Source organism: Eptatretus burgeri, chromosome 1 (assembly GCF_056783735.1).
Source record: "Eptatretus burgeri isolate ZD-2024b chromosome 1, Ebu_testis_v1, whole genome shotgun sequence".
Taxonomy (NCBI): domain Eukaryota; kingdom Metazoa; phylum Chordata; class Myxini; order Myxiniformes; family Myxinidae; genus Eptatretus; species Eptatretus burgeri.
In genome coordinates, this window is record NC_140961.1 from 16,021,016 (window position 1) to 16,047,476 (window position 26,461).

The 26,461-nt window shown below is 40.5% G+C and overlaps 1 protein-coding gene across 11 annotated transcripts in view; it reads left to right on the forward strand.

Moving 5' to 3' along the window:
* LOC147033930 (disintegrin and metalloproteinase domain-containing protein 12-like) overlaps window positions 1-26,461 on the forward strand; it is a 135,776-nt gene that overhangs the window by 44,294 nt on the left and 65,021 nt on the right. For all 11 annotated transcript variants that reach the window (XM_085873424.1, XM_085873430.1, XM_085873439.1 and 8 more), the window contains exons 9-16: window positions 3,687-3,856; window positions 6,031-6,115; window positions 14,352-14,500; window positions 18,500-18,677; window positions 19,965-20,054; window positions 22,859-23,054; window positions 24,264-24,372; window positions 24,649-24,844. In XM_085873424.1, coding sequence (XP_085729550.1) covers window positions 3,687-3,856; window positions 6,031-6,115; window positions 14,352-14,500; window positions 18,500-18,677; window positions 19,965-20,054; window positions 22,859-23,054; window positions 24,264-24,372; window positions 24,649-24,844 — 1,173 coding nt within the window. The remainder of the gene's footprint in view (window positions 1-3,686; window positions 3,857-6,030; window positions 6,116-14,351; window positions 14,501-18,499; window positions 18,678-19,964; window positions 20,055-22,858; window positions 23,055-24,263; window positions 24,373-24,648; window positions 24,845-26,461) is intronic.

Genomic DNA, 26,461 nt, shown 5'->3' on the forward strand with positions numbered 1-26,461 from the left:
GTATTCAGATATTTAAATATGTATGTATATACAGATATATAAATATGTATGTATATACAGATATTTAAATATGTATGTGTATATATATATATATATATATATATATATATATATATATATATATATATATATATATATATATATATATATATATATATATATATATATATATATATATATACATATATATATATATATATATATATATATATATATATATATATATATATATATATATATCTCTTCTTCTTCTTCTTCTTCTTTCGGCTGCTCCCGTTAGGGGTCGCCACAGCGGATCATCCATATGATCCGCATAGTGATTTGGCACATGTTTTACGCCGGATGCCCTTCCTGACGCAACCCTGGTTGCCTCTTACGACACAGGGATACATTACGACACAGACTTACGACACAGGTGTATATATATATATATATATATATATATATATATATATATATATATATATATATATATATATATATATATATATATATATATATATATAAATATGGATGTATATACAGATATGCACCACCACACCACAGATATATAGATATGTATATGCACCAAGGGTGCCGGAGGCATTATGTTTCCGGGTTGTCCGTCCGTCCGTCCGAATTTTCGTTTACACGATAACTCGAGAAGCAAATTGCAGAATTTCATCAAACTTGGTAAAAAGGTAAAGTAAGACAGGGCAATTATGTGATTAGATTTTGGGCCAGATGTGATAAAGGTCAAGGTCAAACTCTGAAATTTTACTGTTTACGCCCTAACTCAAGAAATATTGGACAGAATTTCATCAAACTTTGTACAAATGTAAAGTAAGCAGGTCTATTAAGTGATTAGATTTTGGGCCAGATGTGGTAAAGGTCAAGGTCAAACTCTGAAATTTCACTGTTTATACCCTAACTCAAGAAATAAAAGACAGAATTTCATTAAACTTTGTACAAATGTAAAGTAAGACAGGGCAATTAGGTGATTAGATTTTGGGCCAGATGTGGTAAAGGTCAAGGGTCCTTGGTCAAGGTCAAACTCTTAAATTCTACTGTTTACACCCTAACTCAAGAAATATTGGACAGAATTTCATCAAACTTGGTACAAACGTAAAGTTAGACAGGGCAATTAACTGATTCGATTTTGGGTCAGATATGATAAAGGTCAATGGTCAAATATGTCAATACTCAAGTGTTTGTGTGGGAGAGCGGAGGCAAACCCGTCGACTGCGCGCAGTCGAATTACTCTAGTTTCTCTTTGCAATCAACATGGCGATCTCATAGGAAGCCTCAACAACCTTTGAAGTCTGTTGCCTAAATACTCCACTGCTGTCCATCTTAGCTTGCTTCAAGGACTGCCTTTTTGTTTCAAAGAATGCCTTGGGTTTGGCAGCGAGAGCAGGATGCATTGTCTTCAAGTGGCGTTCCAAGCGTGTGGGCCGCATGCCATCATTGCTCCGAGTCTTGAAGCACATTACGCACTGGGGTACCTCTGTGTCACCTTGTTAGAGGGACACAAATCCAAATGGAATATATTCGTCAAGATACTCCCGCTTTTTTGCTCTCATTGCGAATGATTTGGTTTGAAATGGATACTGCAAATTTGTGAAAAAAATACATTTTAATATTAAAATTAAAATAAAATTTTAATTTTGATATTAAATTTAAATAAATGTTAACTTCCAAAATTAATTTTAATACAGAAAATGGTAGGCCCAGTAGCGAATAGAAAACGAAAATGATTAAAGGCGATACTTTTGTTTTTTTATGTTCATCACGATATAATGCAAACACTTGTTAAGATCATTCCAAAAATAATTAAAGAAATTCCTACTTTTTTCCTCCCGGCTCACGCCCCCTCTGGAAATTACTCACGCCCCCAGGTTAAGAGCCAATGCTTTAGAGCTTTGGCTCTGAGCGAACCCAAGAGTGCAACACAATTAACCATTTTAAAGTCCATGAAATAATTTAAATTCATAGATTAACTTTAACTTTTCCCATCATTGGGATGGGAACTTTTGCTTGATGAATACAAATGGTGAGCACTTTGTTTTTTTTGGCATCATTTGGGAAACTGAACCCAACTTTTTATCATCATCATTAAATAAAATTTTTGGCCTTGTCGAACTTTGTTTGGAATCTTGGATTGGTGAAGATTCATGATCACTTGGTTGGCACGGTCCATGAAACTCCTTGAAAGTCCTGGAAAAAATGAGAGCATTAGCCAGTGCTTGAAAGTCCTGGAAAACTTATCCAAGGCCTTGAAACACCTGCAAAATCGAAAGGATGGTACAGATATAAATAATCTGCTGCGCCCCTGATCCAAATTGTTAATTCCACCGGTCTCTTGAAGAGAACGTTTCCAATTTTAACTTTCTCCAGGGATTTACCAAAGCCGGGTCAAAATGTTCTCTCACGCATCATGCATAAACTATGTACAAAAATTGTACATGTTTACAGAAACTCCCGATTCAGCAGGAGGTAGATACTTAGCATGTGCAGTGCTGCTTATAATGGAAAATGAAGACAATTGAATGTCAAAGCTTTGCCTCATAGCTGAGTCACATCGACTGTCAGGATTGGCTCATGAAAGAGTCCCTTCACAAGGCCAGATGCAGGATCTTTGAGAAGACATTCAATATCGGGAATATGGGGGAAAAGCACACTTTGGAGTCATGTGAGTGGTGCCAAGCACCAAAGCATAGTGTCACATGATTTTGCAAGAGGTCCAACTCCCATAATACAGAATTTTTTGGCTTCAGAACAGGTATTTGTACCTCAGTTGTATTTCCTTTATATTTATTGTCTTTCTTCCCAAATCTAATCCAAACATTCATCTAAATTGATTTGTTCCATCAAAAAATTCAGCAGCTTGTACGATTTAAGTTTTTTGGGAATTTATTGTGATGTTGGAAAATCCAGTATCACTTGAACTTAAAGCATGTGCTTAAAGTCCTGGAAAACAGCTTTTTTTGTCCTGGGATTCTCCTCTAAATTTGGTTTTCCACGTCTGTGCAAACTATTATCCAATGTAATAACTTTTCTTGTGTTTATTTTTTGCTTTCACATCTGTTCTCTACCTTTTTATTGTGTATCTGGAATGTATCTTCATCTCTTATCTCTGCTCACCCTTGTACTACTTTTGGGTTGTTTTGTCGGTTGAAGTAAAAACAACCTGAAATGCCTGTCATATTTGAGTGAGATAATTTAATTTACACGTATTTTCCCAAACCCATTCAGATTTGTATTTATCAAACCTTTAATCTTGCCTATCCTATGCTGCACACAGGTTGTAATATTCCTTCCCTTCCCCCTCTCTCTCCCTCCCTTTCCTCTGTTTATTCCTTGCTTATAGTGCCCAGCTGTTGCCACACAATCATGACATCGCCTCTAGCACCTTGCTTTTCCATTAGGCCAAATGTTGTCGAGAGGGGTGGGGAGGGGGGACGGGGGGGGTTGACACAGAAGATGATTTGTCCAATGCCATTCCACAAATTCATGCTTCCTTCGCCTTTGTAACAAAATATAGTCAGCGCCTTCCATTACACACATTATATATTTGTGCTTGTGCCATGCATTCCATTATTTTCTCTCCTGTTTCTCAAATAAAAATTGGGGGGGGGGGAGGGGGAGGATGCTTGATCGGGTCTCTAATCGGTCTCATTATTGCCTTTTTTATGCTTCTTCCATAGTTCTACCGGCCTCTCAATGTACGAGTGGCTTTAATTGGAGTGGAAGTGTGGTCGAATGGAGATCTCATCCAGCATGACTACAGTTCCTCTGTGACTATGAAACGCTTCCTCAAGTGGCGACGGACAGACCTCCTCCACCGAGTGGCCCATGACAATGCTCAGCTCGTGGGGTGAGTGAATTAAATTACACACACACATACACACTTCGCTCTTATATGCAGTATAAGGATTCCTTAATGCCATTTTATAGCCTGGTGTTGGCTTCGTGGCTCGGGTGGCTGGCTTAGGATCCTTGAGTCCTGAGTTTGAGCCCTGTTAGCTGCTGAACACACACACACACACACACACACACACACACACACACACACACACACACACACACACACACACACACACACACACACACACACACACACACGTCATTTTATTGAAAATTCCTTCTACCCCTTATACCCCCTATAATTTTTATAGGAAGCCCCATCCCTTCTCACTCCCCAATCTCTTCCTTACCCCTTCCCCCCCAAAAAAAAACATGGCTACCCTCCCATGTTCAAGATGCAAAGTGGGATTCTTTGTTGTCGCAAATTTAATAAAAGTGTATGTGTATGTGTGTGTGTGTGTGTGTGTGTGTGTGTGTGTGTGTGTGTGTGTGTGTGTGTGTGTGTGTGTGTGTGTGTGTGTGTGTGTGTGTGTGTGTTTGTGTGTATAAATCTGAATTTAAAAAATGTCAATTATAATCTTTGTCATGTATACATTTGGGTTTCATATACTTCTCACAGAGTTACCTGGTGTTGCCCGGTCTTTTTTTGTCGGGGCCTCAAACATTTCCCTACACCCACTAAGGAATGGGGTTGGGATCATTTAATATTGCCTTAATATTGCCCATCATATATATATATATATATATATATATATATATATATATATATATATATATATATATATATATGAAGGCATTGGCACTGTAGAGCAATATATTTTTTGATTTTCAAATGTAGTTGCTTTTATTTTTATTTTTATTTTTTTGTGAAATATTCCCTGGAACTCACTGATGAAGCTCTGAAAGTTTGTCAAAGATCCATTCAGCCATCCTTGAGAAAAGTGGTGACACACACAGACACACAAACGGCTCTCTTATAACATAAGTACTAATCTGCATCCATCATGTAGCATGTTCTGTTTTCAAGCAAACCTTTACTCGTATTATGAATGACACTTTATAGTTGTGCTTTTTATGATGTACAGTCAATGCGACATCTCTGACCAACCACAAGCAAGACATTTTAGCAAAACTTCTGAGTTAAGCTTTTTTCTTCACTTCCTTTTTGAGAACTCCAGTTTAACTTCCTTTATATCCACTTCCAATTTTATGCCATCATGGAAGTCAGACAATTACTATTTTGTTCAAACTTAAACATTACATTTTTATTGAATCTCTGTTGTGCAAATTGTTTCCACAAAGTTGTCGAAAGTAACCATAACATTTTTGCATTAAGTTTAGCCACGAGTTGATGTTGTATCTTGAATATGGATTATGTCAAAGTTATCCACACCTGTTCCTGAGTGAGAGTTTGCCTGCACCACCCATGGTATTTGGTGGATCACAATGCTTACTGACTACCAGCGCATCCAACAATCTTTTGGCATGTTTCGACAAACTTGTCGAATTTACCCATCACCTTATTGTCTCATTTAACTGTAAGTTGATGTTTCCATTGACATATGCAATTGATATTACACAATACAAAGGTGCTTAAAAATTAAACAATTCTGCACACATGTAGCTTTGCGCAACAATGATATCGCATGATACATTTTGCTTTTGAAATGAAATACAAAATTATATAAATCCATTTTAAATCTAATCTGAATTTTTAATCTGCAAAATGTGAAAAGAGGTCGCCGACCCCCCCCCCCCCCAAAAAAAAATCAATTGAGAAATGTACTTTCCTTAGGGATTGCCCATTCCATTACTCCTGAGTGACACCTTTTCCAATAGCATTCTGTGTCAGTGAATGAGTTGGTCCACACCAGTTTTCACATCTACCCTAATATATACACCACAGTGAGACTTTACTTTGCTAAATGCTCTGTCTTTTTATATACGCAAAAATGGTGCAATTTTTGATTCCATTTTTCCATTAGACCCTTTCTTCTCTAAATCGTTCACTTGTCTCTCCATACACTCTCCCCAACCTTGCTTTTTCTCTCCTATACTCACCTTCCCCTTGTCTTCCTTTCCTCCAGGTAGCCAACGCTACTCCCCCCCCCGCCCTTTTCCATTCCCAAACCAATCGTACAAAATAAATAATGAGTCCTTAACAGACTTCCTTGTCTATCCTAGAGGTGGAGTTTTCGATGAAAGCAACGCGGGTATGGCTACTCTAGGTAGCATGTGCTCTCGTGATCTCTCTGGAGGGATCAATCTGGTAAGACTCATTTTTTTCACCATTCCATCGCCGTGCTGTTTAACTTATCTTCAACAGAGCTATTAAACAACTACATTGTCACACAATGCTTCCATTTTTGTTATTCATACATTTTTGCCATTGGGTTTTGCAAACTAAAATAGTTATAGTAGAAAAGGAAAAAGGAGCTGAACAGCTGAAAACAAAGTGCTCATTCAGCATACATCATCAATGTTATTGAGCAGACATAATAAAACACCATACTGCCACATTATTAAAAACACCGTACCACCACATTATTATAACCACCTCACCGCTATGTTATTACGCACACCTCATTTCCACATTATTATAACCACCGTACCGCCACATTTTTAAAAACACCGTACCGCCACATTATTATAACCACCTCACCGCTATGTTATTATGAACACCTCACTGCCACGTTATGAAAAACACTTCACCACCATGGTATTAAAAACGCCTCTCCGCCATGTAAGCCACATTATTAAAAACACCTCACTGCCACGTTATTATAACCACCTCACCGCTATGTTATTATGAACACCTCACTGCCACGTTATTATAACCACCTCACCGCGATGTGATTATGAACACCTCACTGCCACATTATTATAACCAACTCACCGCTATGTTATTATGAACAACTCACTGCCACATTTTTATAACCACCTCACCGCTATGTTATTATGAACACCTCACTGCCACATTATTATAACCACCACACCGCTATGTTATTATAAACACCTCACTGCCATGTTATGAAAAACACCTCACTGCCATGTTATTAAAAACACTTCACTGCCATGTTATTATAAACGCCTCACTGCCATGTTATTAAAAACACTTCACCACCATGGTATTAAAAACACCTCTCTGCCATGTAAGCCACATTATTAAAAACACCTCACTGCCACCTTATTATAACCACCTCACCGCTATGTTATTATGAACACCTCACTTCCACGTTATTATAACCACCTCACCGCGATGTTATTATGAACACCTCACTGCCACATTATTATAACCAACTCACCGCTATGTTATTATGAACAACTCACTGCCACATTATTATAACCACCTCACCGCTATGTTATTATGAACACCTCACTGCCACATTATTATAACCACCGCACCGCTATGTTATTATAAACACCTCACTGCCATGTTATGAAAAACATCTCACTGCCATGTTATGAAAAACACCTCACTGCCATGTTATTAAAAACACTTCACTGCCATGTTATTATAAATGCCTCACTGCCATGTTATTAAAAACACTTCACCACCATGGTATTAAAAACACCTCTCCGCCATGTAAGCCACATTATTAAAAACACCTCACTGCCACGTTATTATAACCACCTCACCGCTATGTTATTATGAACACCTCACTGCCACATTATTATAACCACCGCACCGCTATGTTATTATAAACATTTCACTGCCATGTTATTAAAAACACTTCACCACCATGGTATTAAAAACACCTCTCCGCCATGTAAGCCACCTTATTAAAAACACCTCACTTCCACGTTATTATAACCACCTCACCGCTATGTTATTATGAATACCTCACTGCCACATTATTGTAACCGCCGCACTGCTATGTTATTATGAACACCTCACTGCCATGTTATTATAACCACCGCACCGCTATGTTATTAAAAACACCTCACTGCCATGTTATTAAAAACACCTCACTGCCATGTACTTAAAAACACTTCACCAACATGGTATTAAAAACACCTCTCCGCCATGTAAGCCACCTTATTAAAAACACCTCACTTCCACGTTATTATAACCACCTCACCGCTATATTATTATGAATACCTCACTGCCACATTATTGTAACCACTGCACCGCTATGTTATTATGAACACCTCACTGCCACATTATTATAACCACTGCACCGCTATGTTATTATGAACACCTCACTGCCACGTTATTAAAAACACCTCTCCACCATGTAAGCCACATTATTAAAAACACCGTACCACCACATTATTATAACCACTGCACCGCTATGTTATTGTGAACACCTCACTGCCACATTATTAAAAACACCGTACTGCCACATTATTATAACCACCCACCACTATATTATTATGAACACCTCACTGCCACGTTATTAAAAACACTTTACCACCATAGTATTAAAAACACCTCTCCGCCATGTAAGCCACATTATTAAAAACACCATACTCCCACATTATTATAACCACCTCACCGCAATGTTATTATGAACACCTCACTGCCACATTATTATAACCACCTCACCGCAATGTTATTAAAAACACTTCACCGCCACTTTATTATTATAACCACCGCACCGCTATGTTATTATGAACACCTCACGGCCATGTTATTAAAAACACTTCACCACCATGGTATTAAAAACACCTCTCCACCATGTAAGCCACATTATTAAAAACACCATACTGCGACATTATTATAACCACCTCACCGCTATGTTATTATGAACACCTCACTGCCACATTATTATAACCACCTCACCGCTATGTTATTATGAAAACCTCACTGCCACATTATTTTTACCACCTCACCGCTATGTTATTATGAACACCTCACTGCCACATTATTATAACCACCTCACCGCCATGTTATTATGAACAACTCACTGCCATGTTATTAAAAACACCATACCGTCACATTATTATAACCACCGCACCGCTATGTTATTATGAACACCTCACTGCCATGTTATTAAAAACATCATACCGCCACATTATTATAACCACCTCACCGCTATGTTATTCTGAACACCTCACTGCCATGTTATTAAAAACACCATACCGCCACATTTTTATAACCACCGCACCGCTATGTTATTATGAACACCTCACTGCCATGTTATTGTAACCACCGCACCGCTATGTTATTATGAACACCTCACTTCCATGTTATGAAAAACACCTCACTGCCATGTTATTAAAAACACCTCACCACCATGTTATTAAAAACACCTCTCCACCATGTAAGCCACATTATTAAAAACACCATATCACCACATTATTACAACCACTGCACCGCGATGTTATTATGAACACCTCACTGCCACATTATTAAAAACACCGTACTGCCACATTATTATAACCACCCACCACTATATTATTATGAACACCTCACTTCCACGTTATTAAAAACACTTCACCACCATAGTATTAAAAACACCTCTCCACCATGTTAGCCACACTATTAAAAACACCGTACCGCCACATTATTATAACCACCGCACCGCTATGTTATTATGAATACCTCACTGCCACATTATTGTAACCACCGCACCGCTATGTTATTATGAACACCTCACTGCCACATTATTATAACCACCTCACCGCTATGTTATTATGAAAACCTCACTGCCACATTATTTTTACCACCTCACCGCTATGTTATTATGAACACCTCACTGCCACATTATTATAACCACCTCACCGCCATGTTATTATGAACAACTCACTGCCATGTTATTAAAAACACCATACCGTCACATTATTATAACCACCGCACCGCTATGTTATTATGAACACCTCACTGCCATGTTATTAAAAACATCATACCGCCACATTATTATAACCACCTCACCGCTATGTTATTCTGAACACCTCACTGCCATGTTATTAAAAACACCATACCGCCACATTTTTATAACCACCGCACCGCTATGTTATTATGAACACCTCACTGCCATGTTATTGTAACCACCGCACCGCTATGTTATTATGAACACCTCACTTCCATGTTATTGTAACCACCGCACCGCTATGTTATTATGAACACCTCACTTCCATGTTATGAAAAACACCTCACTGCCATGTTATTAAAAACACCTCACCACCATGTTATTAAAAACACCTCTCCACCATGTAAGCCACATTATTAAAAACACCATACCACCACATTATTACAACCACTGCACCGCGATGTTATTATGAACACCTCACTGCCACATTATTAAAAACACCGTACTGCCACATTATTATAACCACCCACCACTATATTATTATGAACACCTCACTTCCACGTTATTAAAAACACTTCACCACCATAGTATTAAAAACACCTCTCCACCATGTTAGCCACATTATTAAAAACACCGTACCGCCACATTATTATAACCACCGCACCGCTATGTTATTATGAACACCTCAATTCCACGTATTTAAAAACACTTCACCGCCATGTTATTAAAAACACCTCACTGCCACGTTATTAAAAACACTTCACCACCATGGTATTAAAAACACCTCTCTGCCATGTAAGCCACATTGTTAAAAACACCATACTGCCACATTATTATAACCATCTCACCGCTATGTTATTATGAACACCTCACAGCCACATTATTATAACCACCTCACCGCTATGTTATTAAAAACACTTCACCGCCACATTATTATAACCACTGCACCGCTATGTTATTATGCACACCTCACGGCCATGTTATTAAAAACACTTCACCACCATGGTATTAAAAACACCTCTCCGCCATGTAAGCCACATTATGAAAAACACCATACTGCCACATTATTATAACCACCTCACCGCTATGTTATTAAAAACACTTCACCGCCACATTATTATAACCACCTCACTGCTATGTTATTATGAACACCTCACTGCCACATTATTATAACCACCTCACCGCTATGTTATTAAAAACACTTCACCACCACATTATTATAACCACCGCACCGCTATGTTATTATGAACACCTCACGACCATGTTATTAAAAACACTTCACCACCATGGTATTAAAAACACCTCTCCACCATGTAAGCCACATTATGAAAAACACCATACTGCCACATTATTATAACCACCTCACCGCTATGTTATTAAAAACACTTCAGCGCCACATTATTATAACCACCGCACCGCTATGTTATTTTGAACACCTCACTGCTATGTTATTATGAACACCTCACTGCTATGGTATTAAAAACACCTCTCCACCATGTAAGCCACATTATTAAAAAAAACCCTCACTGCGATGTAATCGCCATTTTATTAAAAACACTTCACTGTCATGTAACCGCAACATTCTTCAAAAGCATCTCACTGCCCCCGTAATTCAAAACGGCTCCCGCTGTGCGATTAATTCAAAACACCTCAACACACATCGCTCCAGAAACAGGCTTGTTTTAACCGACAAATCAAAAGCGGCCTTTTATTTAATTAATTTATTCGACGTGATCGGAATTGAGGGGTTCCTGAGCGTGGAGTCCTGAAGGGTTGTGCCGTAGCCTTCGGTGGAGGAAACCTCTTGACATCACACATCTTTGCACATTGTCCTAATAGCCACAAATAATTGGGGATATTAGGAGAACAAATTAACGAAAATAATGAAACGCTGAAAACGAGAGGGATAACTTCCATATAGGCTCAACTTTGCGATCGGTCTGTGTTAATCCGTGCGAGGGAGGGGGTTGGGATGCAGATTGGAGTTGCGAGAGGGGGGGGGGAGATGTGGATGTGGAGTTGAGAAAGTTGGGAGGGATGCAGACTTGAAGTTGGGAGAAGGAGGAGAGATGTGGACTTTGACTTGGGAGGGTGTGGGGGGAATGGTGCTGAGTTGGGAGGGGGAAGGGATATGGACTTGGAGTTGGGAGGTAGTTTAGGGAAGGATGCGGACTTGAAGAAGAAAAGGGGTTGAGGACATTTTCCATGGGTTCCTGCCATTATTCTGTCAAAGAACATTCCTGTCAAAGACGAAATACTCCACACTCCATTGGGAACTAATTCCGTAAGAAGAGCCCGGTGGAACCGGGTTAACAAATGCAAGTTGAGCGATTGTTTGTGAATGGTGTAAACGTTGTAACCGCAGCAATCTAATGCTGAATGATAAATCCTCATTGATAAATAAATTGAGCTCTTGGGTAAATTTAAGAGTAAGCATAATCTTGGGTAAATTTAAGAGTAAACATAATCTTGGGTAAATTTTAGAGTAAACATAATCTTGGGTAAATTTAAGAGTAAACATAATCTTGGGTAAATTTAAGAGTAAACATAATCTGGGTAAATTTAAGAGTAAACATAATCTTGGGTAAATTTAAGAGTAAACATAATCTTGGGTAAATTTAAGAGTAAACATAATCTGGGTAAATTTAAGAGTAAATATAATCTTGGGTAAATTTAAGAGTAAACATAATCTTGGGTAAATTTAAGAGTAAACATAATCTGGGTAAATTTAAGAGTAAACATAATCTTGGTTGATTTCAGAGTAAACGTCATAACCACAGCAATATAATGCTGAATGATACTGACATTAAAAAAAAAAAATTGCAGTCAATTCTGTCCAACGAATTAATTTCATTTTCGTCAATTTACATCATTGAGAAACCTTAGCGTAATCGTCACTAACTGTTAAGAATGCAGTCAAATGACATTCCCAGCAAACTCCCTAAATACTCCACACTCTGTGAGGAACGGATTCCCTGACAAACAGAACCGAGAACTCCTTACAGATGGTAGCTCACACTTTCTTTTCATGCACATGTGAGGCGTACAAAAGAACGCTGCGACAAATACCTTGCATGAACGGAAGCACAGAAATTCACGGGCGGTGTATCGACTCAGAGTCGCTGGTTCGCACACCTACCAGAAGTTTAAAAAAATAATAACCGCACACTACTCAGTCAATTCTGTCAACGTATAATTTCCTTTTCATTGATTTAGTTTACCCAGAAAGCTTAGCAATCTTAACAGTTAGTGACTTTTACGTATACATGCGGTTGGGCTGAGGACTTGAAGAAGAAAGGGGGAGCTGCAGACCTGGGGTTGGAGGTTTACGACTTGAATAAGAAAGGGGGAGTTTAGGACAGAGAGTTGGAGTGGTTGGGGTGGGGACAGAGACAGGACAGAGTTGGGAAGCAGGGTTGAGGCTTTGTTGGTGGGGGTTGAGGACTTGGGGTCAGGAGGGGACTTGGGGTCGGAGGGGGGGATTTTGAGGACTTGAACAAAGGGGGAGGAGAGAACAGAGTTGGGGTGGTGGGGGCAGAGAGTGGGGAGATGGGGGTTTGAGGACTTGGGGTGTGGAGGGGGCTGGAAGACTTGGAGTTTGGAGGGGGTGGGATTGAGGACTTGAACAAAATCCAAGCCATTAAGGCAGAATTTGGGCAAATAACTAGGCACAATGATAATGAGGAGAAGGATGAGGTGAATTGGGCGAGTAACAGTGATAAGACTAAGAAAACAACGAGGTACTTGATACGCGTGATACTCAACAAAGAGTGTAATTCGACACACTTGCCGAACAGGGTTTGTGAACAGGTTCGGGAGAGTTGACTTTTCCTTTAAATGGCAGCATGGTATCTGCACAATATAAAGATGATCTCATGATGAAAACTTCACATCATCATTATTCCACCTTTACAAGGCATTGCATTCAAATTGAGAACAAAGTTATATATTTAGTTTTAACTTCATCTCTCATGTATAAAAAAATCGTTTGTTTGTTTTTTCGGTTTTTCTCTCTTTAAAAAGTTGATCTTCAAAGAAAGGTCTTGAAAGTTTTATTTGTTGTCGGGGAAGGGGAGAGTAGGTTGAAAGCCTGGTGGTGGATTATTGGTAAGGGTGGTGGGCTTGGGTTCCTCGGGTCCTGAGTTCAAATACCACTCTGCCATTGAATTAATACCAGGCGGGGTTGACTTGGCCTGTCATCCTCCCGAGGTCGGCAAAATGAGTATCAGCTTGCTGGATGATTGAGCCATTTGAGTGGCGACTGTGGCGGAGTGGCGACCCATCCAGGATTGTGTCCAATAGCTCAGGAGATTGCTTTGGCAGCACCGACGCTCTGTACAGAGTATGGTCCTGATGTATTGGATTGGAAGAGGGGTCAAAGCAATTTTATATAATTCCAAACTTGAGGAAAAGATAATTCCAAACTTCCAAAAAAGTTCCCACACAACCGGGAGGTGGGGGGGGGGGTGAGATGGTTCCCACAGTTGAGGGAGATGTCAGTGAAGGTTTCCATTTAACATCTGACATTCAAACTTACAGAATTCATTTGGTGGTGTACTTTGAACCCATGAAAATGATGTAAAATCGAAGTTAGGCATACATGCATACCTTTTATAATTTGGCTTTTCCAAGATCAACATTGATGTGTTAAACAGGACATGAGCAGCCTCTTACTCTCTCTCCCTCTCCCTCTCCCTCTCCCTCTCCCTCTCCCTCTCCCTCTCACATGCCTCACTTTTGGTTGGGCAGGACCACTCCTACAGTGTGTTCGCAGTCGCATCGACCATTGCGCACGAGATCGGTCACAACCTTGGGATGAACCACGACATGCCCAAGCGGTCGTGCATCTGTCCCATAGATGATAGTAAAGGTGGATGCATCATGCAGAAAGCTAGTGGGTGAGGCCCTTGCAATGGCTCTGTTTTTCTTCACCCACAGTGATTGGTGTCATCAATTCACAATCTTTGGCATTCCTTACACGAAGCAATGAAAATATTTCTGTAATGGAGGATAACATTGTGTTTCTCCACTGTTTATCATTGTCTGTAAGTTAAGAGGACAGACTGGGACATTTTTGTTGCTACACAGACAGATTATATGTTCCTGTTCCCGTTTGGAATGTCTTTGTACGTTTTTGTGCATTCCTATGACACGATAGGATACTCCTTGAGCACAAAGGAATGTATCACTTGATGCTTTGCATATCTGCTATTGATAGACTTCTTTCAATGTCAATTTTACGAAATTTGTGACAAAACAAAGAATAGAACAACTAGAACGGCATTCAGTAGAGCGCATCACTCCGCCAGACTGAACAGTTTACGTTTTGTATCCCACTGATATGCCGGATCCGCATTAGGATCTTAACCAAAATCCAATCAGTTTGTTCTTGTCACCTACCTAACTCATACATCACGGTTTGTTATAATTATCCATCCACAACCTTTTGAAATATCATGCTATATATTGTTTTTGGCCCCATCTCTCAATTGTGAAGAATCACTTCAAAAATTCTTGTATCCTTTTCCGGATCTTCACCAAAATCTAATCAATTCGTCCCTGTCACACAACAAACCTGTCCACCAAGTTTTGGCTGAATCCATCCAGAATTTTTTTGAGATATCCTGCTCACAGACAAACAGGGGTAAAAAAAAGTAACCTCCATCTACCTATGGTGCTGGAGATAACAAAGGAAACAGATAAATTACATCGTGATTAAAATATATACATGACAACAGAGTTCAAAATAACAATCACTCAGGTCCATTCATGATGTGGACACGATTGGTCTGTTCTTGAAGCTTGTCGTTTTACATCTTAATTCAGTTAATTGTTTTGAGTTCCCTAATTGGTAGCCACTATGAGATCTGTCTGCGGGTAGCAAATGGTGAAACATGGAATTTTGCAGCAGTTTTCGCAAAAGCACGGCAGAGTTGATCACGTCTGTTCTTGAGTGACTCCAGCCGGCAATTGTTTAAAAAGCAGTGGTCTCCAACCTTTTTAAACACAAGAACACTTTCAGAATGTAAATGAAACACAAGATCTAGCTTTAAATATTCCACTTTACTAGAATCCTCAAAAATGTATGTTTATGCATAACACTCACCCATTCCTCGTGTGATACCTGTGCTTGCACACTGTCTGTGAGTACTTTGAATTCTGGGTTGTAGTTTGAGATGGCCAGTCTCATACAGTTCATCAGATGGGCATCTGTGAGATGAGTGTGATACTTTGACCCGATGGTTTTTATCTGGGAAAAAGCCATCTCACCGAGGTATGTTGAACCAAAGTAGGCCTTCACCTTGGGTGTGCAGGATGTCAGAAGAGGGTGCTTCTCCCTGTTTACAGTGCCCAAAAGTCTTTGTCCCATGATCTTGCTTTCAGTTCTCTGTCATTTCGTATTGTGATTATCTCCATGTCAAGTCCACTTCTTTGTTCAAACACCTGATGAAATTTTGCTCAGTTCTCCAATGTCCACTTCAAGAAAATGATTTGAGACCAACAATGACTTGTTCCATCTTGTCTACCTCCTGAAGTCATCTGTTGAATTCCTTTTGCAATCTGTTCAGGTGGTCACAGAATTTTTTTGGGGTTGGAATGTTTGCTCTGACGTTTTGTAGGATTTCCCCCAGATTTGGGAAGTGCTCTTTCGCGTTGTTCTTTTAGTGGGAGGACCACGGTCCCAGTTTCAACTTGGAACGTATTCACTGCACTTATCATGTGTGACAAATCTCTGTCCCTCCCCTGCAGTTTCAGAATGTAAATGCAATTCAGCTCATTCAATTTTGCCATTATGTATGAAAGAAACCCCAAGTCAAGCAATCACGCGTTATCTAACAGCTCACTGTACACCTCATTTATTGATTTAAGAAAGGTGACAATTTCAGGGATCAGATCTAATCTTGCTTTTAAGTCTGTCATGTCTTCAGATAAAAGGTATCTGTCATGTCTACTGATTCATCATTCAATCTGATAAGTCTTGGTATAATATGCTTCGACATGTCCTCGACAATGATTCCACCCTTATGGCTCCTGTCGAAGTGCCATGTGGTACGCTCTTGATGGCTGTCGTGATTTCATCTTTGTTTTTAATTAAAGCCTTTGAACAAGGTGTCAGCAGCAATCATCATAGCTTCCTTGATAACTTCGCCATCGGTGATTGGTTTCTTGCGTTTTGCCAGCAGATGACTATTGCAAAAAGACGCCTGTTACGCTCACTTTGCGTTTGGCCACAGGTTTCGAAAAGAGTGACCGTTGAGTTTTCAAACTTCCTTTTAACGCTCCCACTTTCTTTGTCTGAATTACGCTGTTTAACGGGGAATTTTCTTGAAATTTTGCATGCATCGTCTTGTGATGCCATTCCAAATTACCTCTTTTACTCAAAGCTACACTCCAGTGACAAATGAGATTGATGCTCTTATCTTTGATATTCGTAAAAAGAAATTCACTTTCCCATTCAAATTGTAGGTTTTTGCCCTCATCTTGGACGGTCTTGGCTCCTCGCTCGTCATTTTGGCTTCAGGAAATTAATCTTAGAAATAAGAAAACATTTAAATGAAAAGTCCAGCTTATTCCATGTTTTGGCGGTTCGAAAACAGGCAATGAGCAACTGACAACTGTGCGGTGGCTGCGGCAGCACAGTGACTGCGTCACAGATGGGTAATTGGTTTGTTTAAATGCAAATAATTTCTGATTGGCCTGTGTGCCGACATTGAGCTCTCTCAGTCTCTCAATTAAAGAAAAAAATTAATATTTTTATTTTTATTTTTAAGATCAACTGTTCAAGACTCCTGGGTCGACTGGTTGGAGACGACTGTTGTAAAGCATCAAAGTAATTATGATAGTTAGGGCAAAGGATAACCCCAACAGCTCTTTTGTGAACAATTTAAATTTCGTGACCTTGCCGCTTTGTGATTACACTCGACCATCCGGATCTCCGTATTACAACACGGCTGACAAAAGATGTGAAAATGATTACAAGATCATTGCTTGCAAGGAAATTATATTTCAACAGAGAGAGCAGTTGGGGGGGAGGCAGCGACACACTACTTTGTTAAAGATATAATTTGTGCCTAAAATTTGACTTGACCAAATGTGTGAGGATTGTTACTTACGAAATCTAAAGATTTCGAAAGTATATTGATGACTTCCGTCCTCTGTTTGTGTGTTTGTTTGTTTGTTTGTGTGTTTGTTTGTGTGTTTGTTTGTAGGCACGATAACTCGAGAACAGAAGAAGCTACCAATGTCAAATTACACCACGTGATTCAGGAGGGTGATGGCTTGCGCTGATTAGATTTTGGTCAAAATCGGTCAAAGGTCAAGGTCACAGTGAGGTCAAACATAATTCCGTAAATTCATGTGGAGAAATGGAGTATTTTTGCTTCGCTCGACGTTATGAGTTCGTTTTAACTTCGATTTTAATTTTGTCTTCGGTTTTTGCGATCGCTTAGGACGCTTAAAACTCGGTTGTCGAAATTCTGGTAAAAATCGGATGTTTTGGAGACGTTTTAAGATTGTGTAAGAAATATTTCACTCGCGCGTCACGGGTCGTCACGTGATGCAGTGCATCCCAATAAAGGTTATCGTCGCATGCCTGACTCGCTGAGCCGTCGGATTAAGTAAAGATTGTTGGTGGATGGCCGAATATTACGGTTTTGTGACTGATAAAATAATTGCGTGGAGAAATGGAGATTTTTGCTTCGGTCGACATTACGATTTTTTGATGGTTTGGTGCAGAATCATCGTAGAAACTTCTGGTTTGCGTCGCTACCTTCTCTCGAGACAGCTTTTATTAGACAAGGTCAGAGGTCAAGTTGACAATTTCGTAAGTACCAGTCTTTGACTGCTTGTTTTTTTGTTTGTTTATTTATTTGTTTTGGGTATTTTTTTCTCTCCAGATTTATACCGGGGCAGATGTTCAGCAGTTGCAGTCGTGATGATCTCGAGATAAGTCTGCGTCGTGGTGGAGGAATGTGTCTTTTCAATGTCCCCTCTCCAAGTTCATTGTATGGTGGAGCGCGTTGCGGTAACTTGTACGTGGAGGAGGGGGAAGAATGTGACTGTGGCCTTCCCCTGGTAATAGCACACCTTTTTCATCCTTATCATCTTTCCATTTTCACCTTGTGTTGTAAAATAATGCACTGTAAATGACTGTGGTTCATAGTTTGATTTTGTGTTGCCTTCCTTTCTCTTCTATCTTCCACCTTTTCTTCTTTTATTTTTGTATCCAGTCAAGGGTCAGGACACCACAGAACAAATGGAACAGTAGAGAAAGGGCGTAAACACCAACAGCAGGGTTGAAGGACAATATAGAGGGAGACATGGACAACTAATGGAAGTGAGGAGGAATGAGGGGAGGAATGAGGACACATGGGGTGGACAAGATGGATACAGAAGCAAACTCACAGGAAGGAAAAACTGGAAATTTGGAAGGAAATGGGCTTGGGGATTAGGGAGGGGTGTTGAGGGTAGAAAAGATCATGGTTTTGAATCGGGGACAATCTGAGATGGCGGTGAACAGCTGTCATAAAGACTTGGAGGGAAAAATGACATTGAAAAGAAGGTGAAAATTTGTTCCACGGGTGGGGAACAAAATAGGAACGAATGAGTGGAGGTGAGAAGTGTTCTGGATTTTGGGAGTTTCACCAGAAGCGAGTTGATGGTGGACTGCATTCACCCTGCAGAAACATGAGGGGTAGGGGGACAAAGCACGGAAATATTTGAGGGTGGGAGAAGACTGAGAGACCACAGACCTGTCTGCAGTGGGAAAGTGATAAGCCCATCGGCTCAGCTTCATCGCAGGAGATTCCCAATGATTTTGAAGGCCTTGGTCTCCATGGTGTCAAGCTGAGCAAGGTATGAAGCGGAGATGTGTGCCCATCAAGCTGCCAATGAAGGCCTTGTAGGTGATTACTCGTTCAGGTGTGCCAAGGAATGACTTTGTATGACGGAGGATGCCCAGTCGGTGGGTGGCTTTTGAGGTCAACTTTGAAATGTGGTTTGCCCAAGAAAAATCATGGCTGTTATTGAGACCCAGGAGTTTGAGCGATTCAACTTCCTCAAGAGGATTTTAAAGAAAGTAGATGGGATAGTTTGCCATTCGGTCATTTTGAAGGGAATGAGAGTGAGAGATTTGTCAGGATTGAAAGACATATTCCAAGTGTTTAACCAGCTTGTGATTTTATCAACGTCTGAAGGTTTGAATTTTATCAACTTATCCTATCCCATACACCCCTCCCCCTTCATAACCTCATGCATATGTATTGTAATTTTTCAAAACCAGCTGCAATGTTCAAAGTTATTTCGGATCGCACCTAGTTTCAATATTCAATGAGCTGGTTAATCACTGGATTCCCAATTTAGGAATGTGATGACCCCTGCTGCAATGCCACTGTCTGCAAGCTGATGGAGGGGGCGCAGTGTGCCAAAGGCCGTTGTTGCAAGGATTGTAAGGTATGGCCCGAGCAAGTTGGCACTGGCTTATTTTGATTCCTTGCGTTTCAGTGTCACCAGTTAAAGAGAATTGTTGCGGTTAATCGGAGAGTGAAGTCAAGCCATCATTTTTGTGGAGAAATACAGTTCATAATTCACAGTTTAATACTGTAATGGCACTCGGTGGAGCGCATACCCTGACCAGGCTGAACAGTTTACATTTTGTATCCCACTGGTAGGCCAGATTCAGATCCAGATCTTCACCAAAATCAAATGCATTTGTCCTTGTTACACATCCAACCTGTTCACCAAGTTTCGTCTGAATCCGTCTGCAACTTTTTGAGATATTCTGCTCACAGACAGACAAACAGACTGACAAACAGCGGTGAAAACATAACCTCTGCCCACCTTTGGTGGTGGAGGTAAAAATGATTTTGACTTCCGTGAGATAATAAACAACTGCTCTTTGTATTTGTGGCCTTGGAAAAGGCGTTCGATAGAGTGCCTCGGTAAGTGGTGCAATGGTCCATGAGAAAGTTATGTGTGGAGGATTGGTTAGTTTGGGTAGTCATGACAATGCATGATGGCTCAACAAGCTCTGTGAATGTAAAGGGAGTGCAGAGTGAGGATTTTGAAGTGAAAGTGAGTGTTCATCAGGGATCAGTCTTGAGCCCAAACCTGTTCATCATGGTTCTTGAGGTTATATCACAGGAATTTAGAGGCGGCTCACCTTGGGAACTCCTGTATGCTGATGACTTGGTGCTGATAGCCGACAGTGTGGAAGAGGTAATGGGGAAATATACAGTATGGAAGGAGGGTATGGAGGGCAGAGGACTGAAAGTGAATACAGGGAAAACGAAAGTACTGATTAGTGATGCAGGAGAAGGAAGTGTGGGAAGAAAGGATGGAGGTGGCTCTGTGCTCTGGAGAAAAGGTGTTGGTAGCAATTCAATGTGTAGTGTAAATCCTGCAACTGCTGGGCGCACAAGAGGTGTGGTGGCATCAGGGGTCGATTGCAGGTGGTTCCTTACTTCAAATGTGCTGTTTGCGCAGGTAAACAAGTGACTCCAGTTAGAGTGGAAAGGTGAGTTCATGGGGATATATCTCTGGAATGTGTAGATAAGTTCTGTTACCTTGGTGATATGATTAGTGCAGGTGGTGGTGTCGAGGGAGCAGTGAAAGCAGGAATCAGAAGTGGCTGGAGGAAGTTTATGGACTTGTTACCCCTATTGACATCGAAAGGGACCTCTCTCCGATTGAAGGCAAAACTTCATGCAGCTCGCATTGGAAGCATGATGATTTATGGCAGCGAAACATGGGTGATCAAAAAGGAGGATGAACGGAGGTGTGAACGAGATGAAATGAGAATGGTGAGGTGGATGTGTGATTTGACACTGAAGGATAGGAAACCAAATGTGGAATTAAGAGATATGTTCGGTATAGAAAGCATTAGTGAGGTTATGCGTGGGGGTAGGTTGAGATGGTTTGGACATGTGGAAAGGATGTGGTCAGGTCGTTGTGTGAAGAAGTGTATAAATATGAATGTGAATGGAATGAGAGCTAGAGACCGTCCGAGGAAAACATTGGATGTGTTGCTGAGAGATGATCTTAGAGTGAAAGGCCTAACAAGAGAGCAAGCAAGGGATCGTGCAGCCTGGAAAGCAGCCATTAGGTGAACCATAGCTTACACATGCAAGCATGGAAACAGCCGTAAAACGATGACTTTGATTATGATCAGATGCCACTGCACTCATACATCACAAGATGCAAATTCAAGCAGACACATCATATATGGGCTCTAATGTTCCCTAAAAGTAAATGAAACAAAATCCAAAGCAAAGTACAATCGAGAAGAGGCAGTGCACCAAGTGAATCATTATCTCTGGCTTTTCAATCAAATAACTTTTTACCTTGATTGGTACTTTGAGATATTTGTTAAAAAAGCACTTTTAAATAAATATTGTGTCATTCATTCATTCATTCATTCACGTGATAAATCTGCTCAAACAACATTGCTCCACTCAGCCCTCAACCTGGGCTGTTATTCTCTGTGTTCTGTGACCATTGAGGTTGAGATATTGCAGTTCAGATACCCCCCCCCCCCTTGTATTCAAGGTTTAGTGTTGGAATATGTCAGTTCTTGTACAGCATACCCTTTAAATTACAGCCATGACTCGGGCTGACATAATGACCTCGAGGTATCACACTCACCTCTGCACTGTCAAGCCTGGGTTTGAATCCTGACCAAACTATAAACTGTCATCCCGGTGTTTCACAGGCAGAGTGATTCATCAATGTGTGTGTCGTCCCTCGGATGAATGTTACACTGGGTGTCCCATCTACCAGTATTCGTTGGTGGATGTTAAATATCCCACGGTGTCCTTTTGTGAAGAGTAGGTGAGCCATCGCCGACACCATGAACAAATTCCAAATTCTTGCCACACAACCGGCAGAAGGCACTGCATCAGTAAAACAGCCATACCGTCAGCCAATGATGCTACCCCGCAGTCTGGTGCTGCGTACGAGCAATTTTATTATTATTATTTTAATTTTTTAGGGCAGTATTTTTTCCCATCGTGTCAGTTTTGTTTTCGATACTGTAGAGCTCTTTTCATCGTATCAGAGAAGTGGATGAAGTGCTTGAGTTTTTTTTATGACTCGTGTTATTGAAGTTGTCCAATGTTTTAGGTCTTAAAAGGAAATGTGAATTTCCTAATGGTATCAAATTGGTCTATGCTTTTTGTGTTGAAGAGCTTGAAACTTTGCTGTACACCACCTTTAATATGACGGTAAGCTTCTGGTCTTTGGCTTCCTTTCTCTCCTAGGTTATGCAGCAAGGGATTGTGTGCCGGGAAGTAATGGATGAATGTGACCTGCCAGAGATGTGCGACGGGAAGTCTGGAAATTGCCCCGGCAATGTGTATATCAAGGACGGTACAGCTTGCCAGGAGGGTGAGGCCTACTGCTATAATGGATTCTGTCTCACTCTTGAAGAACAGTGTCTTCGGCTTTGGGGGGAAGGTAAGTGTCCTTATTGCCGCCTCCATTTGTTCAAACCCACACTTTAAATTAACAACAAAAAAAAGACTTTCTGTTTGTAAACAGCAAGAGAAACACTGGTGGTGGAGATAATAAGTCAGACTGATAAAAACAAAACCAGATAACTTGCATAGTGATATCAACAGAAGGTTTGGAACAGTCAGTCCTTGAAAGTGCAGAGCTGTTGGATTGGGCAATGAGGAAGTTTCGACAAAGTTCCTGCATGCTTTGATCTTAATTATGTTTCTCAACTTTGTTCAATGCAGTTTCATCATGAAATCAATTTATATAACTGTAGGAAAAGTGATGGGAGAAGATCAGAGACGCTAGAGCAGGGGGGGGGGGGTAATTGCCCTTCTTCCTTTTGCCAGGATGCGGAGGGGGTGGGGGGGGGTAGCAGAAAGTGCCTTATCACACAAATGCCCAAAAATGTCCAACATCACTGAACCAGGAGAGTGTAAGAGGTTTCTAAGATACATCATATCCTTTGCCTGCCAATAATTTTGCCATCGCAAGTCTTTTGGAGCCTTTAGGAGACGGACCTCAAAATATCCTCAAAAGGATTCGCCAATTCCATTTTGTACTGTATTTAGTCAATTTTCACTGTGATAATGCACCGCACGTCTGCTGCCAGCGTATGACACCACCTGACAAGCCTACAGCTGCCATAGTATGACAGAAATTCTGAGCATCGTGATTAATTAAAATAATCTTACCGCAGGCGGGTGTGATTTCCTTTTGAAACCTTTTGGTGTGCGTGTGCAACAGCAATTGGAGTGCTTCTGTTTTGACCGCGAGCATCCTGATCTATGTTTAATTTGTATCCCACGGTTTAGGTTGATTTTCAGCTTCAATTTCCTCTTCAATTTGCAACTTGCTGTTTATTTCCAGATTATATCCTAAATCAATAAAAGAAAGGATATCTTGTTTATTTCTTCATTTATTTTTAATTTAGCTTCAAAAATTTTTTGTCCCACTTGCCTTTCTACTGCTCTGGCATCCCTGGATAAGTTGATGAACTGTTAATGCAGTGCAGAAGGCAAGATGGAACTTGCTGGTGCTCTTGTTGATCTTTCATCGTGGATTTGAATCTTGTAGTTTAAGCTGTGCTGGACTTCTGCCATAAAGCTCACTTTTCCTCCCCACCCCCAATTCCCCCTTTTTGTTTTCCTTCCCAAAATTGTTTCCCAGGAGCTACACCAGCCTCTGAAATGTGCTACAAAACTGTTAATACGCAAGGTACAAGCTACGGAAACTGTGGAGAAGATATTAGCGGGCAGTACGTCACCTGTAGCTTAAGGTGTGTTGTTTTTTATTGTTCAAATATAACAAACCGGACAGATTAAGCTTAAAAATCCAAACGATCTATTCAGCAAGTAGACACATTATATAATTAAAGTGTTAGGCCTTAAGAACCCTGATGACCTGAAACATCACATCCATTGACTTCCTTATTGGATGCTCATGTATACCATGAGGCACTAATGGACTTGATCATCATGTTTTGTTTTTATCTCTTGGACGTTATGAAGTGGTTTTGTTTTATTCTCTTTGTCTCCCTGTTTGGTGTTCTTAGTAATGTGATGTGTGGCAAGCTGCAGTGTAAGGGCGGAAAAGGAAAACCTCAGCTTGCCACCGATGTCAGTGTCGTCGAAACCAAATTCACGTACATGGGGACAAAATACGTCTGCAGAGGAATTTCCTACAACCTCGGAGATGACGTTTCTGATCCCGGAATAGTGAACACTGGAACCAAATGTGGATCGAACAAGGTAACCGTTGGCTCGCTGTTCATGAGCTCAAATATCTCTCATTTGAAGGATACGATTGCTGAGTGTGTGAAATTAATGGCTGTTTCTTGTGCCACTTGTGTCGCATGACCTGCACATTAAGTGGAAAATTTACGTTTCTTTACATGTTGGGAAATTGGCTTGCACACACCTTTCTTGGGAACCTTTGAGGTTATTTTCCACTGTGGGTCCACTTTACATTTGTGGTATTTTCCGCCACGATTACATCACATCTGAGGCTTTCTCCAGTATTTACTCTTCTTTAAATATTATTAAATCATTTGCTTTATGAAGTGCAGCACAACTTTCCCATTTTGTTTTTTTTGCATGCATAGTCGAGGCTCTTGGAAGAGCTAGTGCAGTGAATGGATCAGGATGTAACAGACGAAAACAGGAGGAAAAACGTGTGCTCATGCATGGGATGGACAAAATGGATACAGAAGGAAACTGCAAGGAGGGAAATTGTAAGGAGGAGGGATTTGGTGGGGTTAACGAGGGTCGTGAAAATCGTGGTTTAGAATTGGGGGTGATCAGAGATGGTGGTGAACAGCTGTCTTAAAGACCTGGAGGGAGGAGTGAGATTGATGAGGATGTGTAAGTTGATTCCACAGGTGGGGGGGGGGGGGGGCAGGCGCTGGAGATTCCAATGATTTTGAAGACCTTGGTTTCCACAGCATTAAGCTGAGAAAGATGTGAGGCAGGGGAGCCAGCCCAGAGGGGAAAGGAGTACTCCATCAAGTTGTGGATGAAGGCCTTGTAGGAGTGATTGGAGTTTAGGTGTGCCAAGGAAGGAATTTGTATGATGGAGGATGCCCAGTAAGCAGCTGGCTTTGGAGGCCAATTTTGAAATGTGGTTTTCCCAAGAAAGATCATGGCTGATAGTGAGAGACCCAGGACTTTGAATGACTGAATTTTCTCAAGAGGATTGTTGACAAAGTGGATAGGAGGGTTTGCCAGATGGTCCTTTCAGAGAGAGATTTTGTTTTAGTTTTGTCCTTGTTTTTATTCCCAGATAATAGGCGTCCACAACCATCCTTGACCATGTTGTAATAAAATGTCGGCCGAGGCCCTTCTGCGAATTCGATAAAACAGGACTTTACTGAAAGTTATGTTCACCACAAAGTTCAGGATAATATTTTAGTGTTCATTATCTTCTATGTTGTCCATTGTGCCACATCGGCAGCAAATGTGCCACACCATTGACCCACCGTGCACGTATGGTATAGATAAGAGATTATGTCAGCCTAATTTTTTCGAGCTTAAGCTGAGAAAAGCTTTCAATCAAATAGAGCCCAAGCTAGTGTTTCTTCCTGGGAAATTGTTTCCTGTGAATTCCCAGAAAGTTGCAGGAAACCGATTTGGAATTCCTGCCTTTTCCAGTCTTTTTCGCTTAGGGTTTGAAAAATTTGGCCTGGAACTTGTGGCAAGTGTAGATATGCTTTTGCTTTTTCAGTTAGCTTTGTGCACCTTCTTTCCCAACACCAAAAAAAGACTCATCAATATGTGATTTGTGGCCTTCAAAGCCATCCCACAACCAAGTGGACTCAATCAGAAATGTGTGCAATGGAAAAAGTTACATCATGATGTTACATCACACAG